Source organism: Salarias fasciatus, chromosome 23, assembly GCF_902148845.1.
Source record: "Salarias fasciatus chromosome 23, fSalaFa1.1, whole genome shotgun sequence".
Lineage (NCBI taxonomy): Eukaryota > Metazoa > Chordata > Actinopteri > Blenniiformes > Blenniidae > Salarias > Salarias fasciatus.
Genome location: NC_043766.1, coordinates 28,156,424 through 28,179,722, shown reverse-complemented (window position 1 = coordinate 28,179,722; position 23,299 = coordinate 28,156,424). Strand labels below are relative to the sequence as shown.

The 23,299-nt window shown below is 41.1% G+C and overlaps 1 protein-coding gene across 1 annotated transcript; it reads right to left on the bottom strand.

The window, feature by feature from the left end:
• Window positions 1-300: 300 nt before the first annotated feature.
• On the bottom strand, window positions 301-9,010 carry dph5 (diphthamide biosynthesis 5). The gene is made up of 7 exons (XM_030083500.1): window positions 8,774-9,010; window positions 5,175-5,299; window positions 4,632-4,740; window positions 2,903-3,023; window positions 1,658-1,697; window positions 1,421-1,524; window positions 301-1,155 (listed from the first exon to the last, which is right to left on the bottom strand). Exons 1-7 carry the CDS (start codon window positions 8,906-8,908, stop codon window positions 923-925), a joined length of 867 nt encoding a protein of 288 aa, XP_029939360.1. The 5' UTR covers window positions 8,909-9,010; the 3' UTR covers window positions 301-922.
• Between the last annotated feature and the right edge of the window lie 14,289 nt (window positions 9,011-23,299).

Below are 23,299 nucleotides of genomic sequence, written 5' to 3'. Positions count from 1 at the left end.
AAATGTAACATTTCAAATTGTAAGAAAAACATGGTGACTTCCTTGTTGCTCTTCTTTGGTCTTCAGTGCAGTTTTTGAATATTTTGTAAATTAAAATTTAATTCTTTGCAGCCATGACGGTTTTTGTTTTGCACCATGTTCCTCACAAAATGAAGTTGTAATAAGAGTATTTTTTTATTCCAGGTAATATCTGTTCAAGAAAATCTTTACCCCCCCCATCATTAACTGTGATGAAATGCTACAAATCACAATTTGTAACATTTAATAGAAATAAAGAGACAAAGTCCAACTAATGTCCTTTCTTTTATTATAGAGTCTATTTGCCAGAGACATAATGGTCCTCACAAAGAAAGACGAGCAATAGTGGGAAATGTCGTCGTGGCTTTTGTGAGGAAGACTTTGGCGTTGACGTCACTTCAGCCTCTGTATTTAAATAGTTTCAGGGATTTAAAAGTAGAAAGCCGACGTCGGGTCCGGAGATCACCAGAGTCATCTCAAAGTAGGAAAGGAAACCGTGTGTGAAGTTGTTTTGATGTAATGACGCCTCATTAAAACTCCTTCATGAGACGGTGTGGATTCCATCGTAAATATTCTGGTTCTGGCTTTAGTTCTTTAAGGTCCTTTTCTCAAATAACTTCAGAGCCGCATGGTTCGGTTGTTGTGCAGTTTCTAATGATGTTCAGCTTCTCAGGATTCATTCTTTAATGGAAACACTGACGGACCGGCGGGCCAGGGTTTGCTGTAGCGTCTTGAATGTCTCTGATGAAATGTGGACCAACCGAATCCTCCTCGAAGCTTCGCCTCCAGACCTGCGACTCGGTCACATTCAAGGCAGACGTGCGCACACCTGCTGGTCCGTTAGATCAGAACATGGCTTCACAGTTCAGGACGGTCCTGGTACTGGTCCGGGTCTGCGTGTGCGCTAGGAGGTGTAGGTGGAGCTGTCGATCGCCTGCAGGTTCTTCAGCGCGTCGGGCTCGGCGTTTATTCGCAGCATGTCCACCTCCAGCGGGTGGAGTCTCCCCGTGACCACCATCGAGTGGAGCGGCGCTCCCAGGTCGCAGGACACCAGCTGACGGAGCGTCCCCACGCGGACCGCCTGGTCGTCGGCGCCCAGCCGGGCCACGCCCACGCAGACCGTGTCCTCCGTCACACCTGCAGCACACCCAAAACTTTCAGGAAATCACCCGGTGGTCTGTAGTTTCAACAAGTTCTGGAACATGCGCACAATTCTAAAACATTCTAAAACTATTAAACTTCTAAGTCTCTCGGCATGGCATCATGTATACGAGCCGATTTGTGTCGGAGATCTTTTTCCCAGTACGCAGTGCAGCATTTGACCCGAATCTGGTAACGGTTTTTCCAACCAAGCGTAGTCCCGATTGCTCCCGACCAGCCAATCAGACGCGAGCAGACTCACCCAGCTCCTCCCCCTCGCCCCTCCTCCTCTGGACGATCTGGATCAGCTGGTCTGCGGCCTGCTGGACTGTCATGAAGCGTGGCGGCTCGTAGATCTTCCTCCCTCTGAAACCGCCAATCAGGAAAATTCAAACGTCTTCTGTGAGTTCAAACACCTAAGTCAAAATCTGCATGTTTGTTTGCTTCTGCCTGCTTCACTGAAGCACTACCAGCATGGATCCATCGGGTCCTCGCTCACCTCATCATGTTCTCCACGCTCTGTTCTTTCACCTTAATGTCTGCAGAACAAACAAATGAAGCTTTAAAGTTTTACACAACAACAAACACTGAAATTGTTTCCAGTGTTGTTTCATTTTTACGTTGTACGGACTGTCAGAAACCTGCTTAAAACATTTTCTTTTAGAGGAAAGATGCTGAAGAAAGTGACAGAAAAAAAACGGAAAACTTCCAAAACAAAACAACAACAATAAGATGATTAAAGCATTTTTTTTTCTTCATTATCTCCCCAAAAAACCCTTTCATGTCAGAATTTGGTGTTTTTGATTAATAAGTTTCAATGATATGTTCATTACTTCATTCTGCCTGTTTTGTTTTTAATATTGTCTTCATGTCAGAAAAACTGAAGGTGTTTGTCATTTTTCCTGTTCTGATGATCTTTTTTATTTCCTCTGATGCATTTTTAATCAGGCACCAGCAGGACCTCCACCTCCCACCTCTCTGTGAGCTGACAGTGCGGTGGGGGGCCCTCGGAGGCCCTCAGGGTCCCCGGGGTGATTGATGGTGGTCCGTTCAGGGCCAAACAAACAGACACCTGGTGACTCTGAACGCCTCACCAGCCACATTTCCACAAACAGAATCATTCATAGCGGAACATTAAGACATTACCTTTGTAATCTTTCCGTACCTTTGTAATCTAAAGTGGGTTTTTTTTCTTCAGTTTTTCGTCATCTCTTTTTTTCAACTGAAGATTTTCTTTTCGTGTTTTTTCAGAAGCACACAACAATATTATTATCGTACTGTTAATTCACAACATTCTCAAATAAGACATGTTTTTCATATTTTAAAATTTTCATTATGAAACATTTCCTGTTGTTTATCAGCCCTCAAAATTCAGAAAGTAAATATTTTATGAATTGTTTTGAAAAATTTTATTGGTAGATTTTTTTTCTTTTCATTTTACCATTCAACTGGTTTAAATAACACGATGCTGACATATTGTTAATTATTGAATCATCTGAGTTTTCTTTGGAAAAATGTTCTTATTTTGTTGTTTCTCTGAACAGATTTTGGTCGAATATTCATCCGTTTCACATTTCGCTGCATGCAGAGAGTAACACCACTTACAGGGACCAAAACACTAAAAACATACAGCAGATAAGGCGAGCTGACACTTCCAGATGTGGTTTGAGGGCCGAATTAGGTTAATGTTAACAGTATGATGTACGTGCGCATGTGTACGTCTGTGTGTGTGTGTGTGTCTCACCCAGCAGACAGAGTGTGTGCAGTCCAGCTGTTCTGTTCTTACAGATTTTGTCATAGAAACTTTCAGGTCTCCACGTCTCCGTCCAAAACACAAAGGACACCGTCTCCCCAAAGTTGTACAGCTAACAAACAACACACAAACAAAAACACACACACACGCATGTATTAATAGTAGTAAGTATTATACTAACTGGCACTCAAACCTGAGCTGTACCAGATGACTGCGGCTAGAAAACTGGACAAACAACAATTACGTTATTTTTTCACTTCAAATTCTTCATGTTTGAAAAACCTTCTGTCAAAAAAAGTTGGGATGAATCACCGAACACTGCAGGACAATCTCTGATGGCGATGGGGAAAAAAAAACTCAACAGAAAATGTTTCTTATAAGCTAAAATATACATGTATTCTTCCTGCTATCATTAAACATGTTTACATTTAGATGAATTAATTATTATGTATTTATTCTAAGTCTGTTGAAGTGATGTGGTGAGTGGGCGTCTCAGACAGCAGGGCCTGATGGGACTGGCTCCCAGTGGAGGGGCAGAAGTGAGCTCATTTGCATACCCCGCCCCTCATTAGCATATTAACTACCTCCCAGTGGAGCGCACGTCAGAGCGTGTGTGTGCGTGTGTGTGCATGTGTGGGCCCAGCTGTGGCCAGCTCTCTGATTGGCCGCTCTGACAGCTCAGTTATTGATGAGGGCACGTTAATGTGATGCTTCTCTATCACAACAATGATGCGGTTTAATGAGTTCCATCAGCAGATGTGGCTTAACAGCAGGAGTCGTCTCTGCCCTCCGCACCGACTCACAGGCAGTTAAAAATAAATAAATAAAAGGTGAGCCGTCCTGCATTCGCCCGACTCTCACATGATGGGCTTATATTCCTTCCCTTGGTCCAGACTGTCAGGTAGGCACATGGGTCATTTCTGCCCAGAGGTTAGGCTTGCAGGTTTCTCATACACACACATCATGTATGACTTGCAGGCACGCCATTTAGTGATCTGTCATTTCAGGCTATTTTGCCTTCAATTGACAAGAAAAACAAGAAAAGATTTCAGCCCAGAGCTTAAACTTTCAGGCTGCAAGATCTCAGATATTCAGATTTTCATCCGGAGGTCTGGTTATACAGTCAACAGTTTCGGTATTTAAAAAGGTTTGGCAGTTTTAGCACCGAGCAATAATTCAAAGAAACGACTCTCTTATAGAATCTTAGCTTCTCAGGTTTGACTTCCTGGTCGACATTTCATCAAGTCAAAAGGCCATAAAAGAAGGAATTATTCCCGGGGTTAAGACTTCCGAGTTAAAAAAACAAAAAAGTACTCTATGAAAACAACGTCCAAGTGGACGCTTGTGTAGAAAATATCTGGGAATTGGAGATTCCCTAAACTGATAGATTAAAACCCAGAGTATTGACTACAGGATATGTGACCTGGCTCAATGGAAAGTGTGGAGTGGAGGGTTAGAGTGCTTTTTGCCCTGTGCTGGTACCCACAGGTCGACACATCATAAATCTGATACTTGACCCACGTCGACACACCCTGAAATTTTATGCTTTCACCTCAGCAGTGACTCTCAGGCACACAGTTTGTGGGATAATGACCGCAGGCTTTAACCCTGAGTTATGACCGAACCGCTACGCATCTTGTAAATTGAAATTTATGTCAGAAGAAGGTTACATGCTGCGTTTCGACTCCCAGGCAGACACTTTGCTGCTGCGTTCGTGTACCTGCAGACCACAGCATCCCACGGCATTCATGATGGAGGCATTGTGAATGACTTTGTACGGTATCCCAGCATTCACTGCTCTCAGGACCAGGTCGCTGTGAGTGGTGGCTCTGCAGGAACAAAAAAAAACACTCACAAATAGAGAAAAATTCTGATCGTCTATGTAAATGATGATGCACAAATCAACGAGGAGATGCTGACGTATACAAGTTGACGCATGCATGTTCAGTACAGATGTGGAGTTTACAGAGAGGTCAAACTTCTGCGTGACGAAAACAACTCTCATCATCTCTGCGGGACAAACAGAAGCAGCTACTCTCCTCCTGTAATCTATAAACTTGATGTTCTTCTGAAGAAAACTTTGTTTTTTTGAGGCGTTCGGCACTCTGTTATTAACTCGGAGAGGAATCTGGTGGTTTTGGGGAGAAATCTGCAGATCTGAGGGCCGAGCAGCTCCGTCACTAAACTATGCGGTCTCCAGTGAATCCTCACATCTGTGGGAAAGCTACGAGCTGGCAGAGAGGCCTCTGATGTCCTGACTCACCCAAACGGGTCCCCCACCACCAGGAACGCCACGTCGGTCACATCCGCGTCCTTCAGGATCTCGTCGGCACCCTGCTCCACCAGGTCGCGGTCGGCCAGGATCAGCGGCTTCCCGTAGAAGTCCTCCTGAAGGGGGAAACACAAATATGGGGGGTGTTAGTCACTATCTGCTAGTGACTGTTTTGCAGACAAAGCACAAAAAAAGTTTTCACTTGAAAACCATAACATGGTCAACCCCAAAGATCAGTCTTAATTAGGTTTAGCTCAGATTTAAACTTAAACACTTGTCTTGCAGTCAGCGTTAACTGATACCACAAACACATAGATGAAGCTGTCAGCTTTAACAGCGACCATAAATTAAAATGTTACACATTAGACAGTAACACAGGTGCCTCACTGACTGCTGGAGCAAAAGTCAGCCTGGCAGCCATATTGGATGGGTCTCAATCAACTAAAGCGACAGTAACAAGCAACCTTACATTTCAATATTGTTGTGAGACTGGACCATGACTTTGGTTGTGTTTGATCTTTTCATAACATTGAATCACTGGAACCTGTGTCATTTGAACATTAGCAGAATGCTAAGCTAGCTCCTGGCTTGGTTAGCTATATTAGACCATAGTAGTTGAGAACAAGTTCTAAACCATGTCAAAGATTATCCAGATTTCATCACTGTTCGTCAAACAATTGCTTTTTTCAGGTCCATTTAATGAACACTGTCATGTTCATGTTTGTATGAGAGATTTGCCATGAGTCTATAGCTATTACAGCGGGTAACAAGGTCGGACTCTGTGAACCATCACTTAATGCTTGTGGCGGACGGGTTTCCCGAGTTGTGTCTTCACCACACTGTTAGATTAACTACCCCGAAGCTAAAGAGCATCACAAACCAGGGATCTGCCTCTGGTATCCTGAGGAAGTTTAGACAACACAATCAATAATTCAACTGTAAATGTATCCAAGAAAGTTATTTCCCAGCTCAAAGAATCAGCAAACAGGGTTAATACAAGGGTTTTAGTCCCAAATATTCATTTGTGATGGGGACTAATAAACTAAATCAATGATCAAAGTGTATCCTTTTAAAGGAGTCATATTATGCAAAATTTACTTTAAAAAGGTGTCTTCACAGTCATATTACCTCCCAGAGCCTCTGTATGATCCCCCTGAAGTGAAAAATTCAGTCGCCTCCCTCAATTGCGCACTCCACTTTTAAGGAAATACACACTCAAACACACGATTCTGAAATCTTCCTCTTGTCGACGTCAACAAAAGTGGTCGTTTAGAGCCCGAGTGTGTCGTTTATTTGTCCGAATACCAAACGTTTATGATTTTGCTCGGACGCATTCAGCGAAATTTAAGCCAGTCGCAGTGAGCAACGCACTTCCGGTTATTTTCACCAAAATAAACCACCCCCCTTTCCCTTTCTCATGCAAAGAAACCTTAGTGATAAATCTGTGCTTTTACTTTGAAAACAAGAAGCCAACCTTTCAGCAATGTATCTCGCTTAACATCGCCGTTTGGACCGGTGTCCCGTTAACGGAACTGGACCAGTTACGATGTTTTACCGACGGAGAGTTTTTTCGGCTCTTCAACGAAGATTGGCTCGCTGTCTTCGGTACATCATGGTTGCTTTCAACATGGACTTGTTGTCAGATTTAAGTGTTTTTTTTGTTTTGTTTTTAAACTATTTTTAATCAATGTAAATCCAATCAGAATTCTCTAACATAACATACCTACTAGCACAAAAATTGGAGGGAAAATTATATCTATAACCATATTCAGCTTGGTAAATGCACATCATTAAGAAACATTGTGAACTGAATAAAGTTTATTCAAATAAATAAATAACAAATCCGCTGTCCGTCGCGTTGCATCTTGGGTAATTTCAGTATGAGTAGCAAACCCACGATGTATACTCAACATTTCTGGCGAATGCAGTATGCATCCGGGAACTTCTCGCATACTCACAACTGGCATACTGCCAGTGTAAACGCACTGCATACTCAATAAGTTAGTATGAGTAGTAGGTAAGTATGGGGTTTCCAACACAGCCAGAGAGTGGTAGTGGCCAGATGCGTTCAAGTGCATTCCGTAAAGTAGGCTGTGAAAATCAGGCTGTTCGGAGGAAGGCTCCTCAGAGCCACTTTTCAGACCGCTCAAACTCCGAACATAAGATGAATTTGGGGCAAACAAACCTATATACTATGTTTTTGGGCTTCTGTGACCTATATGACATGACTGAAACATAGCATAACACATTCATCAATACAGTATAATCCTTATCTCTTACAAACATTATATGTGATAAATAATAAGTGAAAAACCATGTCATTTCCAAAGTGCTATATTACTACCTGAATAGCCAATTTCATCAGTATTATTACATTTTTAATAAAGTATTTCAGTTAGGAAAGTAATATTTTTATTGTAGCTAAGCATCCCAGATCACAGTAATATTTCCAATGTGTGTAATAAATCAATGGAAATGTATGATTAACTGAATAAAGACATCCCTCATGTAGAGCAGAGGAGACGCCACATTGATCATTCAGTTCCAATAAGAAGCAGCAGTCAATTAATGTTCATGTGGTTACCCCAATAATTAACTTAACATCAACAGTATACAGAAATATTAAGGACTATTGGAGACCTGTGGGAAACTGAAGAGATTGTCAATAATTCCAATATTTCATCATTGTTGGAGCTTAAGTGGGGGAAGTTTATTTTCCAGCTGTGTTTGTCCTGAACCGAAACAGGACAACCCCGTGGTTTATCTCTAGAGTGGCTCTGGATCAGTGGATAGGGTGGGTCATCATGCTGTTGGTGGTCCATGTGTCAAAGTGCTCTTGGGCAAGACGTTGAATTCCAGGTTGTGAGAAATTTGCACGGTAGCTGTCACCATAGGTGTGTGAGTGTGTGTGTTGACGGGTGAATGTGACTGACTAAGATCATGAGTAAAGTCTCCAATCGCTTCATTCACTATTTCAGTGTGTAACACGGAGAAAAGACAGTTTGCTATCTCTCTGATGACGCTACCCACAGTTTAAGACACCTCTTCAGGTCTTGACTGTGTTACTCAAAGTGCAATGTTACAGAAATGTTCTAGGAGTTAAAACATTGCTGCTAAAGAAGACTGTATAGCACTTGCCATCACAAAAGCAACACCACATAGGCACAGCAGTAATAATACACAAATGAAACAAGATAACGCACAGCATATGTATACACACTGTGGTGCACAGTGACGTTAGGTTACTCCTATTTTGGGTTATTTAAGCATTTTAATTGGTACTGTGCTCTATTTTGTTTCTGACACTGTGAGATGTGGGTGTGTTTTGTCCTCAGAGGCTGAGGACAAATGTCAATCGTCTTTCATTTTTAATGTATGGCTTGTAACACGTGAAAACCTGGCAGTGTAAATCACCACTGGATCCATTTATAGAAAAAGTCTTTGTGAAAATGTGGAGGTTTGAAATGAGGAGAGATGTAGAGCTACAATTCCAGCTAAGACGGGGCAGTTTTTACAGATTACATCTCCGGTATGACGGTTCTGAAGCGGTGTGTGCAGACTTCAGCTCACCGAGGAAATACTGGACTCACCAGCGCCTCTTTGCCCACGGTGAGAATGGAGGTGTAGGCCTCCAGGTAGACCCGGGAGCAGCTCTTCACCGCCTGCAGACCCTTCACCGTGATGTCGGCGGCGTCGCCGAGCCCCAGACCGATCAGATACAGCATCCTGCCGGCCTCCGCTGCGCCCAAACACAGACGCAAACGGCAGAAATGTCTTTTACACTCTTGTTTTCACACACTCACGTGTAGCCCAGACGCGCTCACTGCCGTACGACGTGTCGCAGCGTGTTTACAGTTACGACAGTCACCGCCGGAATACGGCCAGAGCTCCAGCTCACGGACGTCAAACCAAACTCCGTTGAAAAATAGAAACTTTTAAGGAAAAAAATACTCAGCCGCCTTGTTTACACGGCTAAAATCAAACAACTTTACATAATCCTACAAAATATGAAGTTAACTTAAATTCGGATATTACATATGAAAAAAATATTTTTAAAAAAATATTTTTAGGCATGGCAAGGTAAGTTTAATACCATTCTTTTTTTTTTTACTTTATTGATAACAGCAAAGATACAACATCCAGCAAGGGATTAATTTTCAAAATAATGTCAAAATAGAACTAAAACAGAGTGGAGGCAACATTGACAACAGAAACAACACAAACAAGAGAAAAGGGGGATTGCAGTGGCACCATATTGTAAGGCAGTTGTGACAATGACAATTTAGAGCATAAGACAGCCTTTAGCAAGAATGAGCAGGTTGGATATACAGTAGAGTTTCTTTCTGACAGTTATTCCAGACATATATTAATACCATTCAGACATATAATGCTTTACAAAGAAATAAAAACTAGATTTTAAACAAGATAATTAGGAAATCCACAAAACGGTTTATAAATAACATAAAATATTTAATAGGACAGAGACTGTATATTAAAAAAAAAAACTTTTACATTATGGAAGGCCTGAGCAAATAACAGTGTTTTAAGAGGTGATTTAATATAATGTAATATGTATAAATACGTGATGTTCTTCCCAGAGGAAGCTTAAAGTTAGTGAAATACATCCACAACAAACAGAGGGAAAACTCCTGAATCCTTCTCTAACATTACAGATGGACTATCGAAATTAGTTCGTAATTTAGTAAAGAGCTCATTTTTCTAGAACACAAAGGGTGAACATGCAAAGTCTTCACAGAAAGAATCGGAAAGAACCAAAGCCACTCACTGTGAGTCTGAGTGGATCACCATGCAGCCTTAGTAATATAATATAATATAATATAATATAATATAATATAATATAATATAATATAATATAATATAATATAATATAATGTAATACAATATAATATAATATAATAATATAATTTAACATGGAAAGTTAAAAATCCCTAGACAATAGTTTTTCTAAGTGTTGACAGGTGATGGGTTATATAGTGTGCCCAAGTCCATGTGAGAACCTGGTCTGTTCTCAATGCGGTACTGTACTGACAGTGAAATCTCATTATTTTAACTCCTGAAAGGTCTCAGCTTCTTTTTACATCCAACCAGATTTCTGACGTGTTGACCTTCGACTTCATTAGGTGCCAAGTGATCCTTATGCTGTTTGTTTTTACATTTTTAATGATTGTGTCCCTCTTTCGACTTTTCTGAGACCTGCTGCATTTGTCAGATTCACCTTGAACAGTTTTCAAACAGTCAACGTTCATCTGTTGACTCTCAACTGCTTTAACTTGAATGGAGACACTAGAGGACCTTCAAATTAAAACTTGCTTTTTCAATTCACTGTTCCCACATGTCCCGGCTTATTTGGATGATATTCTATTGTATTATTACTGTGTTGTAGCTGTTCAGGTATCTGTGAAAGTTTAATGAATTTGTCAAATTTGGGAGAAAAAAAGTTGATCTTGTCTCTTTTGGTGCTGCTCTGGTTGGGCGGTCATCTCCATAGCAACGGCGGTCGGCAGCGTGGCGTGTGAAAGCAGTTCGAGTTGTGAATGAGTCGGTGGGAAAATCTCTCTCTCTCTGTTTCTCTCTCTCTCTCTCTCTCTCTCTCTCTCTCTCTCTCTCTCTCTCTCTCTCTCTCTCTCTCTCTCTCTCTCTCTCTTCACAGTCTGTTTCTCTCTCGTTTGCCCCTTGTTGTGGTAAACAAGCCTGCAGACCACGTGACCCCCTCCCTCTCCCCTGCTCCTCTAACTGAGAACCAGTTAATGAGCGGGATGTTGGTGGGTTACATAATGGCCTCCTCTCTCCCTCCCTCTATTTCTTTGGGGGGAGGATGGAGCGCAGGATTGTGGTCTTTTGTTGCTCTGGTTCAAGGTTTGTTCGGCTCCAGTCATCCAGAGAATCGACGATCCGTCTCTTGTTAACCGTTTCTCTCCTGATCCAGATCTGGGTTCACAGTCTGAACACACAAACTGGTTTCAGAGCAGCTGAATCACTCTGGCACTTTTCCTCCAGCACATACATCCCAGACATAACTGAGCCCCCCGCTCCCCCGACAAGCCATCCACAATAACTACACTTGAAGCGGAGATACTATTTTTATTCAGCAATCAGAGGTTTTGCTGTCATTGTTTTGGTGCATTCATGCAACTGGGCAATGGGATAGTTCCCAACTGGCAAGGTCCCATTTGAAACTTTACAGCGTTCGAATTTGGAGAGCTCACTGAGGCCCGCTGTTAGCTTCACTGTGAGCATCATCCAAAGCTGTGGTCTTCAACATCGAACTGCTCTGCTTGGATTTCACCAAGCTTCTTCTGGATGAGTGTCTCATTATTCCTGAACTGTCTCGGTCGAAGTGACAGCAACATGAAAGATGTCCCACTTTGATGAGCGTTAGCTTTATTATCAACAACTGACATTAAGAGCCTTGAATAAAGCTTTAACTCCCTTCCCAGCAGCTGTCTGCTGCCATTTCCATGTTGATAGTTTATTCTCTGTCACTGATGCTTATTCCCGTTGTCAATACAGAATAAATCAGTTTCTTTCAAGAACCACAAACATTATAGAGCATCTTCCTCTTGCTAATTGATAATAACATAGACAGATAATATTTCCTTCAGGAAAATGTCATCAGGAAACACTGCATTAACTTCACTGTTATGCAGATGACATATAAATCTACTTATCTATGAAACCAGATGACACCGATCAACATGTCGAACTAGAAGCTTGTCTTGAAGACACAAACCTGGATAAGTCATGTTTTTGTGCTTAAACAGAATGTATTATATTTGGTCCAATAAAGGAGTTAATCCTTCAATTCCAATATTAAACAAGTCTGCAGGACCTCCTTTTTTCACCTGCTTGAATGATTTTACATTCAGGATCATGCTGAATGAGGTTGATGCTGACACAATAATTTTTGTATTTGTCACTTCCACAGTTGAGAGCGGTGATTCCCTGTTATCAGAGTGTCCCAATAGCTGCTAATTGAGTGAAAATACTGGAGCAAAAGTATGAACCAGCAGGAGAGATCACACCACCCCAATACTAGTTTCTCTTCACTGGCTTCCTGTTAAATCTAGAATGGATTTTTAAATTCCCTCTTTTAACCTATAAAGCCCTTAACAGCCATGCTCCATCATATCTTAAAGATCTATTAGGCCTACATTACACAGCAGAACACTTAACTCTCTGAGTGCTGCTTACTGGAGGTTGTTAAGTTCTCTAAAAGTAGAACAGGAGGCAGAGCTTTCAGCTCTCAGGCTCCTGTCATGTGGAACCAGCTCCCAGTTTCTGTTAGAGAGGCTGACACAGGCTCTGCTTTTAAAGCTAGACTGAAGACTTTTCTTTTTAATGAAGCCTACAATTCGGACTGGTTCGCGACAGTCTGGAGCATTTACTCGTCAAGCTGCCATAGGTTCAGACTGCTGGGAAATCTTTACTGAACTGACCTTCTTTCCTCTCTCAGTAACCATAATTCACTATTACATGTCACAAACATTTGCCCCATCCCACCCCTCACCCCACCCGTCTATTATCTCCTTCTAACTGATGTAACTCCGGCTAACATCAACTTTATAGAGCGTCTTCTTCTTACTGACTTCAGCTGAAGTCAGTGACCAGACTGAGGGTTCACATACAGCTCTGGTCCTACTCCGAGCACGTCATCAGTGCAGGAAGACACAGGAATACTACAACTAACTGGTTCCGCTTTTGATCTGCAATAATTCATGAACAAACAACTACTTTTCCTGTAATTTGCAATAAAGTAACTCCACTACGTCCTTTCTGTAACTGTAATCATATGCAAAAATATTTAGTTACCGGTATTTTACCAAGTAATTACTTACTTTCATTTGCAGTAACTTGTGAAGTAATTTTTTTTCTTTTTTTAAGGAGTACCCATTTACTGTAAGTAAATATAAAGTAAAACAAAATTGTCCTTTTATTTGTAGCAGTCACAACTAAAGTAGGTCCTCTTATTAACTGTGAAGAAAACTGAGAACAGCAATAACAACAAAACTAATAATAATAATGATAATACAGTCATTTTGAATGAGCAAATAAAATCACAGCACACACAAAGAACAAAGCATCTGAAGAAATATTTCCACCTTTTCAGCAAATCTTCAGTTGACCGATTCAAATTGTTTATAAATGTGTTTTATTATAATAGCTGAAAGTTTTAAATGCATCTTTTTATGCTTTTTTTTTTTTTTTTTTTTTTTTTTTTTTGGTTGTTTCTTTTTAAGAATTAAAAGAGTCAAATGAGGATTAGAAAGACTCTCTCAGGAAAGGAGACCCACCCCACACTTGGATAACCACTTGTTAACAGTTAAAAGAAAAGTGAAAATGAGATTAGGAGGATGGTTTGTAATGACAGGAACTCACACAGCTCATCCATACAGAGCCCGGCTGCCTGCCCGGGGTCACATGATTCACCTGGACGAGGAGCTCAGGGCTGATGAGAGGCCAGACTGTCTCTGCAGCTCTCAGACACAAACAGGATTAAGCTGATAAGGAGTGTGAACCCGATTTGAACTGTTTGTTGGTGCAGAGTTTTAATCTGATAAAAATCACACACCTCTGTCCTGCTGTTCTCAGCTGATGGATTTATTCATTACTCCATGAAAAGGAAGAAGAGAGAAGCTAAACGCATTGTGGTTCACTTCTCTCTACATATAAGAAATTATTACACTGCATCATTTCACTGATGAGTTTTCTGTCTATTTTAGATCTTTCATCTCTTCACACCTCTTAAAACAGCTGCCATCACTGAGCTCACTGCAGTCACAGTAACACTGATTATCAACTTAATCTTAATTTGGAGCACAGAAATGCTCACAGAGATCACAAACAGATACTCTATGCACTCTGTTTTTTCACCACAATCTCAAACCTCTCTAACATCTGCTGCAAATATGCTCTGAAATTACTCAAAGAGACGAACATACAGGAAAAACTTTTTTTTCCTTCATTTAATTGTTTGATTGCAAGATACACAAGTAAGGAGATGGAGCATTTTCAAAAAGTTGTGTTTTCTTCTGTTTACATGGAGACAGAGTCTGAGCAGTTTAAAAAAGTCATTTTTCCCCCATTTCCACAGAGATGGAGTTGGAATTTTTCAAAAAGTGTTATTTTCACCACGTTTTCACAGAGATAAAGCATTTTCACAAATTTGGCATTTCTATAATACCGGTATTTCAAGCCATAAAGCATCATTTAGCAAAGTTCAACATTCACACATAAGCAGAACTTTGATTTTTGAAAATTCAGTAATATTGTTTTCATTTTAGTTTAGTTCAATTTATTGTTCCCGACGCTTCTACATAACACTCAACTCCAATCTCACTCCATTTTTTTTGGAACATTTTACTTTTATTAGCAACATTTTGTCCATTTGTTGCGGGTAATTTGGAAATGTTTTCATTCTCACCTAAAAGTTTGAAGTTTTCAGTATTTCAATCCCATTTTTGAAATTTTATTTCCTCTCTCCTCGACATTTACACTTTGTCCTCCTTTTTGAAAGGCATTTTCTCGATATTTTTAATCCCATGAGAACTTGAGTGTTACTTTAGACGGTTGTTTAATAGTGGAGAAAATACGTGGAGGCCGCAGTGTTATAGGATGTAATTTTCACTGAGACGTTATTGGCTTCACAACCATCTTCACAATCTATCAGTGACCATTTTGGGCAGGTATGAGACCTGCTCAGAGAAGAACAAAAAGATTCCAGAATTTCAGTTTGAAGTCAAAAATAGACAAACACCAGACTTTCATTTTTCACATTGAACACAGAAATTGTCCTGTCTGTGGTCTGAGAGAAAAACCTCATGAAAGAAATAAAAAAATTAAAAAAAAAAAAATCAGCAGATGTCTGCTGCTGCACTCACCTTTGTTGTTTTCCAGGGTTGGGAGTTTTACTTTGAAAATATTATTCATTACAATTACAAGTTACTTGTTGAAGAATTTAAACAATAAATTACTCTAATTAAAGTAATGAATCTGATTATTATTGTTTACATTTAAATTACTTTAAATTGTGACTCGTTCAGTGTGCTTCTTTAAAAAAAAAACATTTTAACAGAGACACTGAAAACTCAACGTATTCTGAAATCAGGTGTCAATATATTGAATTTAAAAATGGTTTGAGTTTCTAAATGAAGGCTGCTGAAGCACGGCGGCCTGAACATCATCAGAAACAAATTCATACAGGCTGTTTTACACATTCTGGGATGGTCAGGATCTGCCGGCTTGATGGGATGATGGAAGGCCTCTGGTCCTGGTCCGTGTTCACGGTCTTCATCAATCAGTAGCAGGTAAATCTGATGTTTCCTCTAACAAATGCAAAATTAAAAATCAGTCAATCAGTTATTTATTTTGATATATTCAGCCATTTTCATGAGTGGGATCACAGCTCGTAAAGATAATAATTACCTTTGTATTATAAACCCTGTATGAACAGGCTCACTCAGATGTTGACGGAATAACAGTGTGGTACCAGCCGTAGTGTTTACTGGCTGTTTTCTGGTTCATGCAGTCCAGCTCCAGAGCACTGCATGTCAAAAGGAATGTCAAAGATTGTCGGGAGAGGATTTTCATCAGTCGAAATTAACAACCTTGTAATATTGTGGAATTGTAACTAAAAATGTAATTTCCCAGATTTAAATATGCACAAACAACACAGAAAACCCAGAGCAAAAAGCAGGAAGCTGCAGAAAGCATCTTAGTCAGCAAGTGAATACTACAGTCGATTTGCTGCATCTGGCTCTGAAATGTTCACAGAGTAAACAACAGCTGAATAACGCTACTTACCTGTTAGCAGGCGAATATGTCGGCTTATGGAAGGTTTAAATGAATATAAAACTCAAGCAGAGAGGCTAAAACAAAATGTTTTCATCACTTTTGTGTCACATGATGTGTTGTGGCTTTGATCGTAAAGTGTCCCACTGCATACACACTGGATGTTTCTGCTGTAAATCCATTTGGATCTTAAAAAGGAACCCTTCTCGGCTCATTTTCATTAAAATACCGGTAATTCTTGGGGCAAATTGTTGACACGAAACTCAAAATAAACACTTTTTAATTAAGGTGGTCACACTTTGTAAGTTTTAAATCTCATATGTTGTCTAAGTTGTGTTTATCAATGTTGTTTTTTTAGGGGGACAAATTATTCAATTTTCAATAATGAATTAAACTAATATAGTTTCTTTCTGAAATACAGAAACATTAAAGCCACCAGAAAATAATGAAGACTTCATAAAATTGCATGTAATTGAAGCTGAGACACTCGCAAAAAGTAGCAGTTTTGATGAATGAAGGCCGGAAGAAAAGAGCTGCTAGATTTTATAAATCCCCAGAGTATAGTTTAATAGATTGCTTATATTAATATATTTTCTGATATATTCTTGAAACAATTGACGGGAAGAGAAAGGTGAGAAAATAAATCTGACCCCCAGAGAGAGCCACTGCATCAGAGCAGCAACTCATAATACCATCTTTTAATATCAGAAACATTAGTAAGCCATGAATTCAGCTGAAGATTACAACTACGCTCCAGCATCTAAGTTCAGAGACAATCTGAATCATCAAATGACTGTTTTCTGATAAGAACATAAAAACTTGCACCACAACTTTGCTGAGAAAGTAAACGAAGGTGAATGTCTTGTTGTTTTGTGTGCAAAGCCTTTTAAATTGCAGTTTGTGCTTGTGTCAGTCGGTGTTTGTCCTCTAACTTCAGGTAAGCAGGTGAGAAGCCGGAGAAACCTCCTTCACCCCGTCGGACGTCAGCGGCCGGTGACGTTGGGTCGGTCCTCTGGCTTTAAAGTTTTAATTGGACCTCTTCCTGTAAGCCGAATCTTTATTCAACAAGTTACACAACGGAGTGAGGAGGGAGGACAGGATGAATCGCAGAGGAGTGGAGGGGGTGAGGAGGGTGAGGAGGGTGAGGATGGCGAGGCGGGTGAGGATGGATGGCGAGGCGGGTGAGGAGGCCCAGCTCTCTTTGTGGCTCCCACAGAACCATCTCCAATTACAGGACAAAGGCGACTCATTCAAGCCCACAGCTCCAACACTGCAGCTTTGCATGTCTAATGAGCGCTCTGCTGAATGCTAAGAGGACCCCGGGGTGCTGCGGAGGCCTCAGCACCCCCTGAAAACACCCCAACACCACCCACCGGCCACCCGGTCATCCCTGTACCCCGCTGCACCGGGACATCCCGTCCAGGCCTCTTCCCTCTGAACTCACCGGCCCGCGTGGGGCCAAGCCCAACTGAGAGGTGCATCGGGAGCTTTTAAAGTAAAACCAGGGGGGAGAGGGGGGGAGCTCCTGATGCTGCTGTCCTCAGGATGGGAGAGAGCATCGGGGAGTGTGGCTGGGCTTCTGAGGGCGAGGAGAGAGGGGACGGTGGAAGGAGGAGCTCCACATTAAATTAAACACCACATAGAAGCTACAGCTCTGTACTCCACGCTGTAGACACCAGACACAGATTTCAAAGTCTAACAGACTACTGTGATATAGTTTTATTAAAAATAAACACCCTACAGTGTTTGTTCCTCTGAACATTTTCCTGATGCACTTGAACTCCTCTTGACCAGTTATTCAGTTTAATCCAAACACTTTCAGTGACTTTGAGGGACTTCCATTATTTTTATGATTATTTATGACTTTTTGCAACACTCTGAAGTGTTCAGTAACTCCTGGTAAATGTTGACGTGCGTTGGTGACATGATCTTTTCTTCTTCATGTCTTTTGTTGTCTCCCGGTAGTTCCTGCTGACTGTTGCATTGAGCGAGGTCTGCTCTCTTAGGAGAACTCCCAGTTTCCCTCTTGGTTGCTTTTGGTGACTTTCTGTTGAGGAGTCGTCTTTTTGTGATTGTCAGGATTTTTGTGTGTCTCTTGGGGAGAATGTGGACTCTTGTCTCGTGATGACCCCTTATTGATTGTTATTTGTGTTACTTCTATTTTTTTCTTGGAGGGACTTGTTGAGAGTATCGAGAATTTTATGACTTTTAATGTCTTTTGTCCATCTTCAATATATGTCTCCTGTTTGCTTTTTTCAAATGGTGACCTTAATTACACGTCTTTTAGTAAGTCTTTATGGCTTCAGGAGGCTTTTTTGTGTCTCTGGATGCCTCTGATCGTGGACAACTGACAATCATGGAAGCTTTTTTTTTCTTCATTTGACATTCATTTGATATCACATTTAGCTCAGCATAAACTAAAGGGATTCAAACAAGTCTTTTTAAAGCTGGCAAAATGTATAGAAAGAATCAAGACTCAGAGGCACAGAAACAAATCATTCTTGTGGATCCAACCTTCCCTTTGGACCACCGCTCAAAACCATTAAGTTTCTTAATCTCCACTGCTGTTAAAACTCAGATAGAATATAAGTCTGGCTCCACATCGCTTATATTTTTAGAGGTGAAACGTTGTGGTTTGTGATCTTCCTGTGAAGAAGCCATCTTAAAGCAGACAGACGGCCAGTCGCCTTCACAGAGAAGTCAGTTAAACATTTATTCTTATTGATTTCTGCCTTTAATCCCTAGCTCAGCTCCGGCTTTAATACTCTCAGACAGCCAGCCAGTCAGAGCTAATAGATATATATAACACAACCGATTATTTATTCAATTACGCCCCGCCTCCATCCTCTGCTGCGATGCCTTTATTAGTCCATTAGTTGGTTGGAAACTAAGTATTCTAATGGTGGGTTACCATCAAACAGCTGAGAAATTAAGTGAGAAGATGCAGGGGGATTAAAAGAACTGCTGAAAAAGCTCAAAATGACATCCCGTAGAAGACGTAATAAGATCAGACGTTTCCATCAGTATCGTGCGCGGATGTCACGGAGGTTTCAATTTTCCTGTAGTGTAGAGATTTTCTACTGTATCAGCTGTTTCTCTGAAGATGGCACTGATGGTTTGTTGTGAATTTAGTGAATTTATTACTACAAATCCAACATGATATATTCTAGAAATAACAACAAAGCTTGAAATGCTCGTTATCGATATGATGATAAACGGAGACATAAGGCACATCACAACAACACGGTGGCCAAAAAGTTAAAAAAAGGAGCAAAAATGTAAAGCAAGAGTATCATCAGATATAGCTGAGTGAGAACAATGATGAATATCGAGCGGCAGCAGGTTTTATTTCATGGTTAGAAGACAGACACAGTTTCGAGACAGTGAATGATGAAGCAGATCTAACACTGGATATCAACTCTAGCCTTAGAATACTATAGAAATATGCATACAAGTTGTTTTCCTGTGTATATCATCATTAAGATGGGAAACATTGTTCAGTGCCTAAAAAGCAAACTAGAAGCAAGTGGTACCAGATGTTGACAAAAGTAAGGAGGATAACTGAAGTGTCTTTGTTTAAGATTAAACTAACACAAACGCAGAATCTGTCATTTTCTGTTCAAACATAGAGGTAATCTTCCACTGGGTAAAGCAGTAAAATGCACCATACCAGAAAAGTCTTTTCACAATTTCAGTGCACACGTTAGTATTATTGATCTGAAGTGTTAGTTTGTAGAGCGGGGTCCTGAGGTCCTAAGGTCCTGAAAAGCCTGATTTTCCCATGAAGATAGCAGCTTTTCCTGTTTTGTATTTTGGACCACTGAGTTTCCTGATGGGCTTCAAAGAGCTCAAGTGAATGAAGGTTTTTAGTTTGGAAGAGAAAACTATGGTGGGCCTGCTGCCTGCTACATTCACGGTCTTATATGATAAAACAGAAGCATTTCTGTGGTTACATGACCTGCTTCAACTGAGTTTATCAAACTTCTAATCTAAGCTGTTTCACTGAATCCTGCCTGAAAAGACACTTGGTTTTATGCTTACACTTTGAATCTCTTCAGACTCTTTCCTGAATTCTTGTTTGGTTAAAACTTTGCCCATACTTATTGAGTTAGCAGGAAAAGTCAACATCACTCTCAGTGAATGCTCAGGAACTGGGTCAATCTACCCCACATGCCATCTTCTGCTCATTATCGTGCACATCTTTCTCCGGAACTCGCTGACTGACCCTGGTCTTGCTTGGTGACCCCTGTCTCTTCAGTTAATAATCCAAGATGACCCTACTCCCCCATGAACCCCATCCTCAAATCAGGACAAATTATACCCTGATTATTTTTACAATCCTTCTAAATTTCATTCTGATCATCTTTTATGACATTTGCAAAGTTTTTGAACATGTTCTAGTCATTGTTAATCTTGACAAACCTTATTATTATAGGCACAGACCCACAAACCGGTTTGTCTCTGTTGTTTTTCGGTTATTAAAGCTGGATAAGAATCATCGCCTCATAAACACACTCAAAGTTTCTTCGTGTTGACTTTGGACACAGATGATGAGATAAAATGTTCAGACTTGCTTGACTTGACGTGGTGTTTGTTGTGAACACTGAAGCTCCAAAACAGATTAACCACATGGATTTTATTTCCTTCTGGTGGGATGTTTGACTGCATGTGAAGCCCCCCCCCCCCCCCCCCCCCCCCCCCCTCCCTGAGGCAAGCGAGTCAGTTGAGATGAACTGTGATGAAGAGTGTGTATGTTTCTATCACTATCGGACCCTCAGTGTCGACCTTCCTGAACTTACTGATGAATCTGACTCTCGCGATGAATTGTCCCGAGCCTTTATGGAGATCAGCCTCAGACTGTCCCCGAGCTGCCGCGGTTTCTGTTTCACTCGTCTTCATCATGTTAACCCGGGCCACAGAAACATCCATCAGCCCCCTCCTCTCCTCTGACTCCCCCCAGCTGAGGGCAACGATGGCGAGCGGCCACATTCCTCATGGCCGGGGAAACGACGAATCACATCGAAGGAAGTCAGAGAGGAAGAAGCTGGCTAATGTTTTCCTGTTCAACACACAAACCCACAGCGAAACGCACACGCTCAGTCGGTCCAAACCATAATTACAGGGTGCAGATGTTCAGCAGTTAAAGTTTCACTGCAGCAGAATGTTAGAGACCCGACAGAGCCAAAACCAAGGCCAGGACCGAGATACAGGCCAGGACCACGACCAGAGCAGAACAGGGTGAAGGGTCGACAGCCTGGAAACATTAAGAGCAAAACCAGAACGAGGAGAGAGACTGTAATATGACAGCGCACTGCGTCAAGATCTTGTATTGTTTTGCATGTTCTGACTGACGGTGGTGATTCAAGCCGGTTCGCCCACAGTCCTGAAATATGCAGTCGCAAAAAAATGCGAGCAGGTACATTCGTAATTTAATGCATGTCTTACAAGGAATATTTTTCATTAGATTCCTACTCCACTGACCCTCCCATGGGCCAGTCTGCATGCCGTGTAAGGCCCAGGTCTGGTCTTCAAGGTTATACATAGACCAGAACAAAACAGGGAACAACACCAGAAGAAAGATCAGAACAAAATGAAAGACCTGGAACAAAGAACTAGAACAACAAAAACAAAGACCACAGTCAAGCAACTGCTTCTAATTGGTGCACTTGGGTCTATTTTAGTGAATCTGGAGGACACACTGAGACCCAGAATGCAACACAGATTGGCAGCAGTGCTCGTAGCGAGAGGCCAGTGTTTCAGCAGTGAAACGTCAATACTGCAAGCCAAAAAAAAAAAAAAAAAAAAGAAATAAAGTATGAAGGTGAATTTGCTTAAAACATGCATGCTGAAACCTGAAAAATGATGTGGCCAGACATTGGATTGGTCCAGTCTAAATGAGAGCAAATCCTGTTGCACTTGGCCCCTTAAACTGCAATAACTTCATTGTACATAACAATACATGAGTAAAAGGTTTGAAATGAACACAAGACGACAGAAGCAGTAAAAGACGAAGACGTAAAGTAGAATGAATGTAGAAACATTGGTCTGGAAGAAAATTAGCAAGACCAAAACCAGAACCACAATTAACCCAAGACGAGGAAAAGGAAGGAAAGACAATGAGTAAACCAGAAAACACTGCAGACTAGAGTCAGAAGATAAACCAAGTATTAGCGGGTTTAAACGGGCTTTTAGGCCAGTGGGAAAGGGAAACCTTTCCCTGGGAAACCTGGGAAAGGGAAAGAGAACCAAGACGGTGATGAAGACAAGACAATAGATTGGTTTCAACACAAGATATGACAGAACCAAGCTGAGAACAGACCTGGAAGGAAGACCTAATGAACAACGCCAGTACTCACATTAATTCCAGAATAAAATGCCAAAAAAAAGCAAAAACTGTCCCAGACTGGAGCAGAAGACAAACTCACGCAGCCAAAACCAAGATCATCCTCAATACATTGTCAAAAGAAGAGAGAAGAGATGCTGTTTTAATTTGAAATAAGGGCTTTCAATTTGAAACCTAGATAAGAACTTGCATGTTTTTGCCCATAAAACAGTTATCACTTGGTCACTTTGAGACCGAGGTTGCATGTCCCCTTGTCCTTAAAAGAAAAAAAAAAAGAACGAAAACTGAATGAAAACTAAACGCAAGTCTTGTCTTGCTTTGAAATAAAGCCAGGAACAATAACTCGAACCAAAACCAGAGTCGGGACAAACACCACAAGCAAGAAAAGGGACAAAGAATAATATTCATGACAAATAAGACCGAACTCAGTGTCAGAGTGGTTTGATTTGGATGTTCTGGCAATTTTTATTCTGAACAAACGCATGAATTTAATGAGTCGGTCAGTGACACACACATCTTTATTTACCGGACTGTCACAGTCCATGCTGACCAGTCCTGATTCTGAACTATATGACCAGGGCCAAAAGCAGGTCAATGACCATGGACTAAGATCTCTATATATCAGGAGACCGAGGCTCATCAGGACCAGGTCCAGTTCAGTCAAGTCCACCTCAAGACCTGTAATTATGGTCATCTGTAAATGACTGATGCAAAGTGACAACCCTCTATCAATCAATCAGTCAGCTACATACACATACAGCAGTGTGTGTGTGTGTGTGTGTGTGTGTGAGTGTGTGTGTGAGCGTGTGTGTGTGTGTGTGTGTGTGTGTGTGTGTGTGTGTGTGTGTGTGTGTGTGTGTGTTCAGGAAGGAGTGACACCTGATCAAGGGCCAAAACCAGGATTTTCCATTGTCCCCTGGTTCTGAAGTGAAGCCTGGATGAACATTAAGGATCAGAACCAAAA

What these genes read in the sequence shown, in the direction of transcription:
- dph5 (XM_030083500.1), bottom strand. Translation starts at nt 8,908, where the DNA reads ATGCTGTATCTGATCGGTCTGGGGCTCGGCGACGCCGCCGACATCACG. An exon ending in CCGTGGGCAAAGAGGCGCTG is followed by an intron (nt 5,300 to 8,773) that starts GTGAGTCCAGTA and finishes TTCCCCCTTCAG; the next exon opens with GAGGACTTCTACGGGAAGCC. An exon ending in GGGCGAGGGGGAGGAGCTGG is followed by an intron (nt 1,156 to 1,420) that starts GTGAGTCTGCTC and finishes GGTGTGCTGCAG; the next exon opens with GTGTGACGGAGGACACGGTC.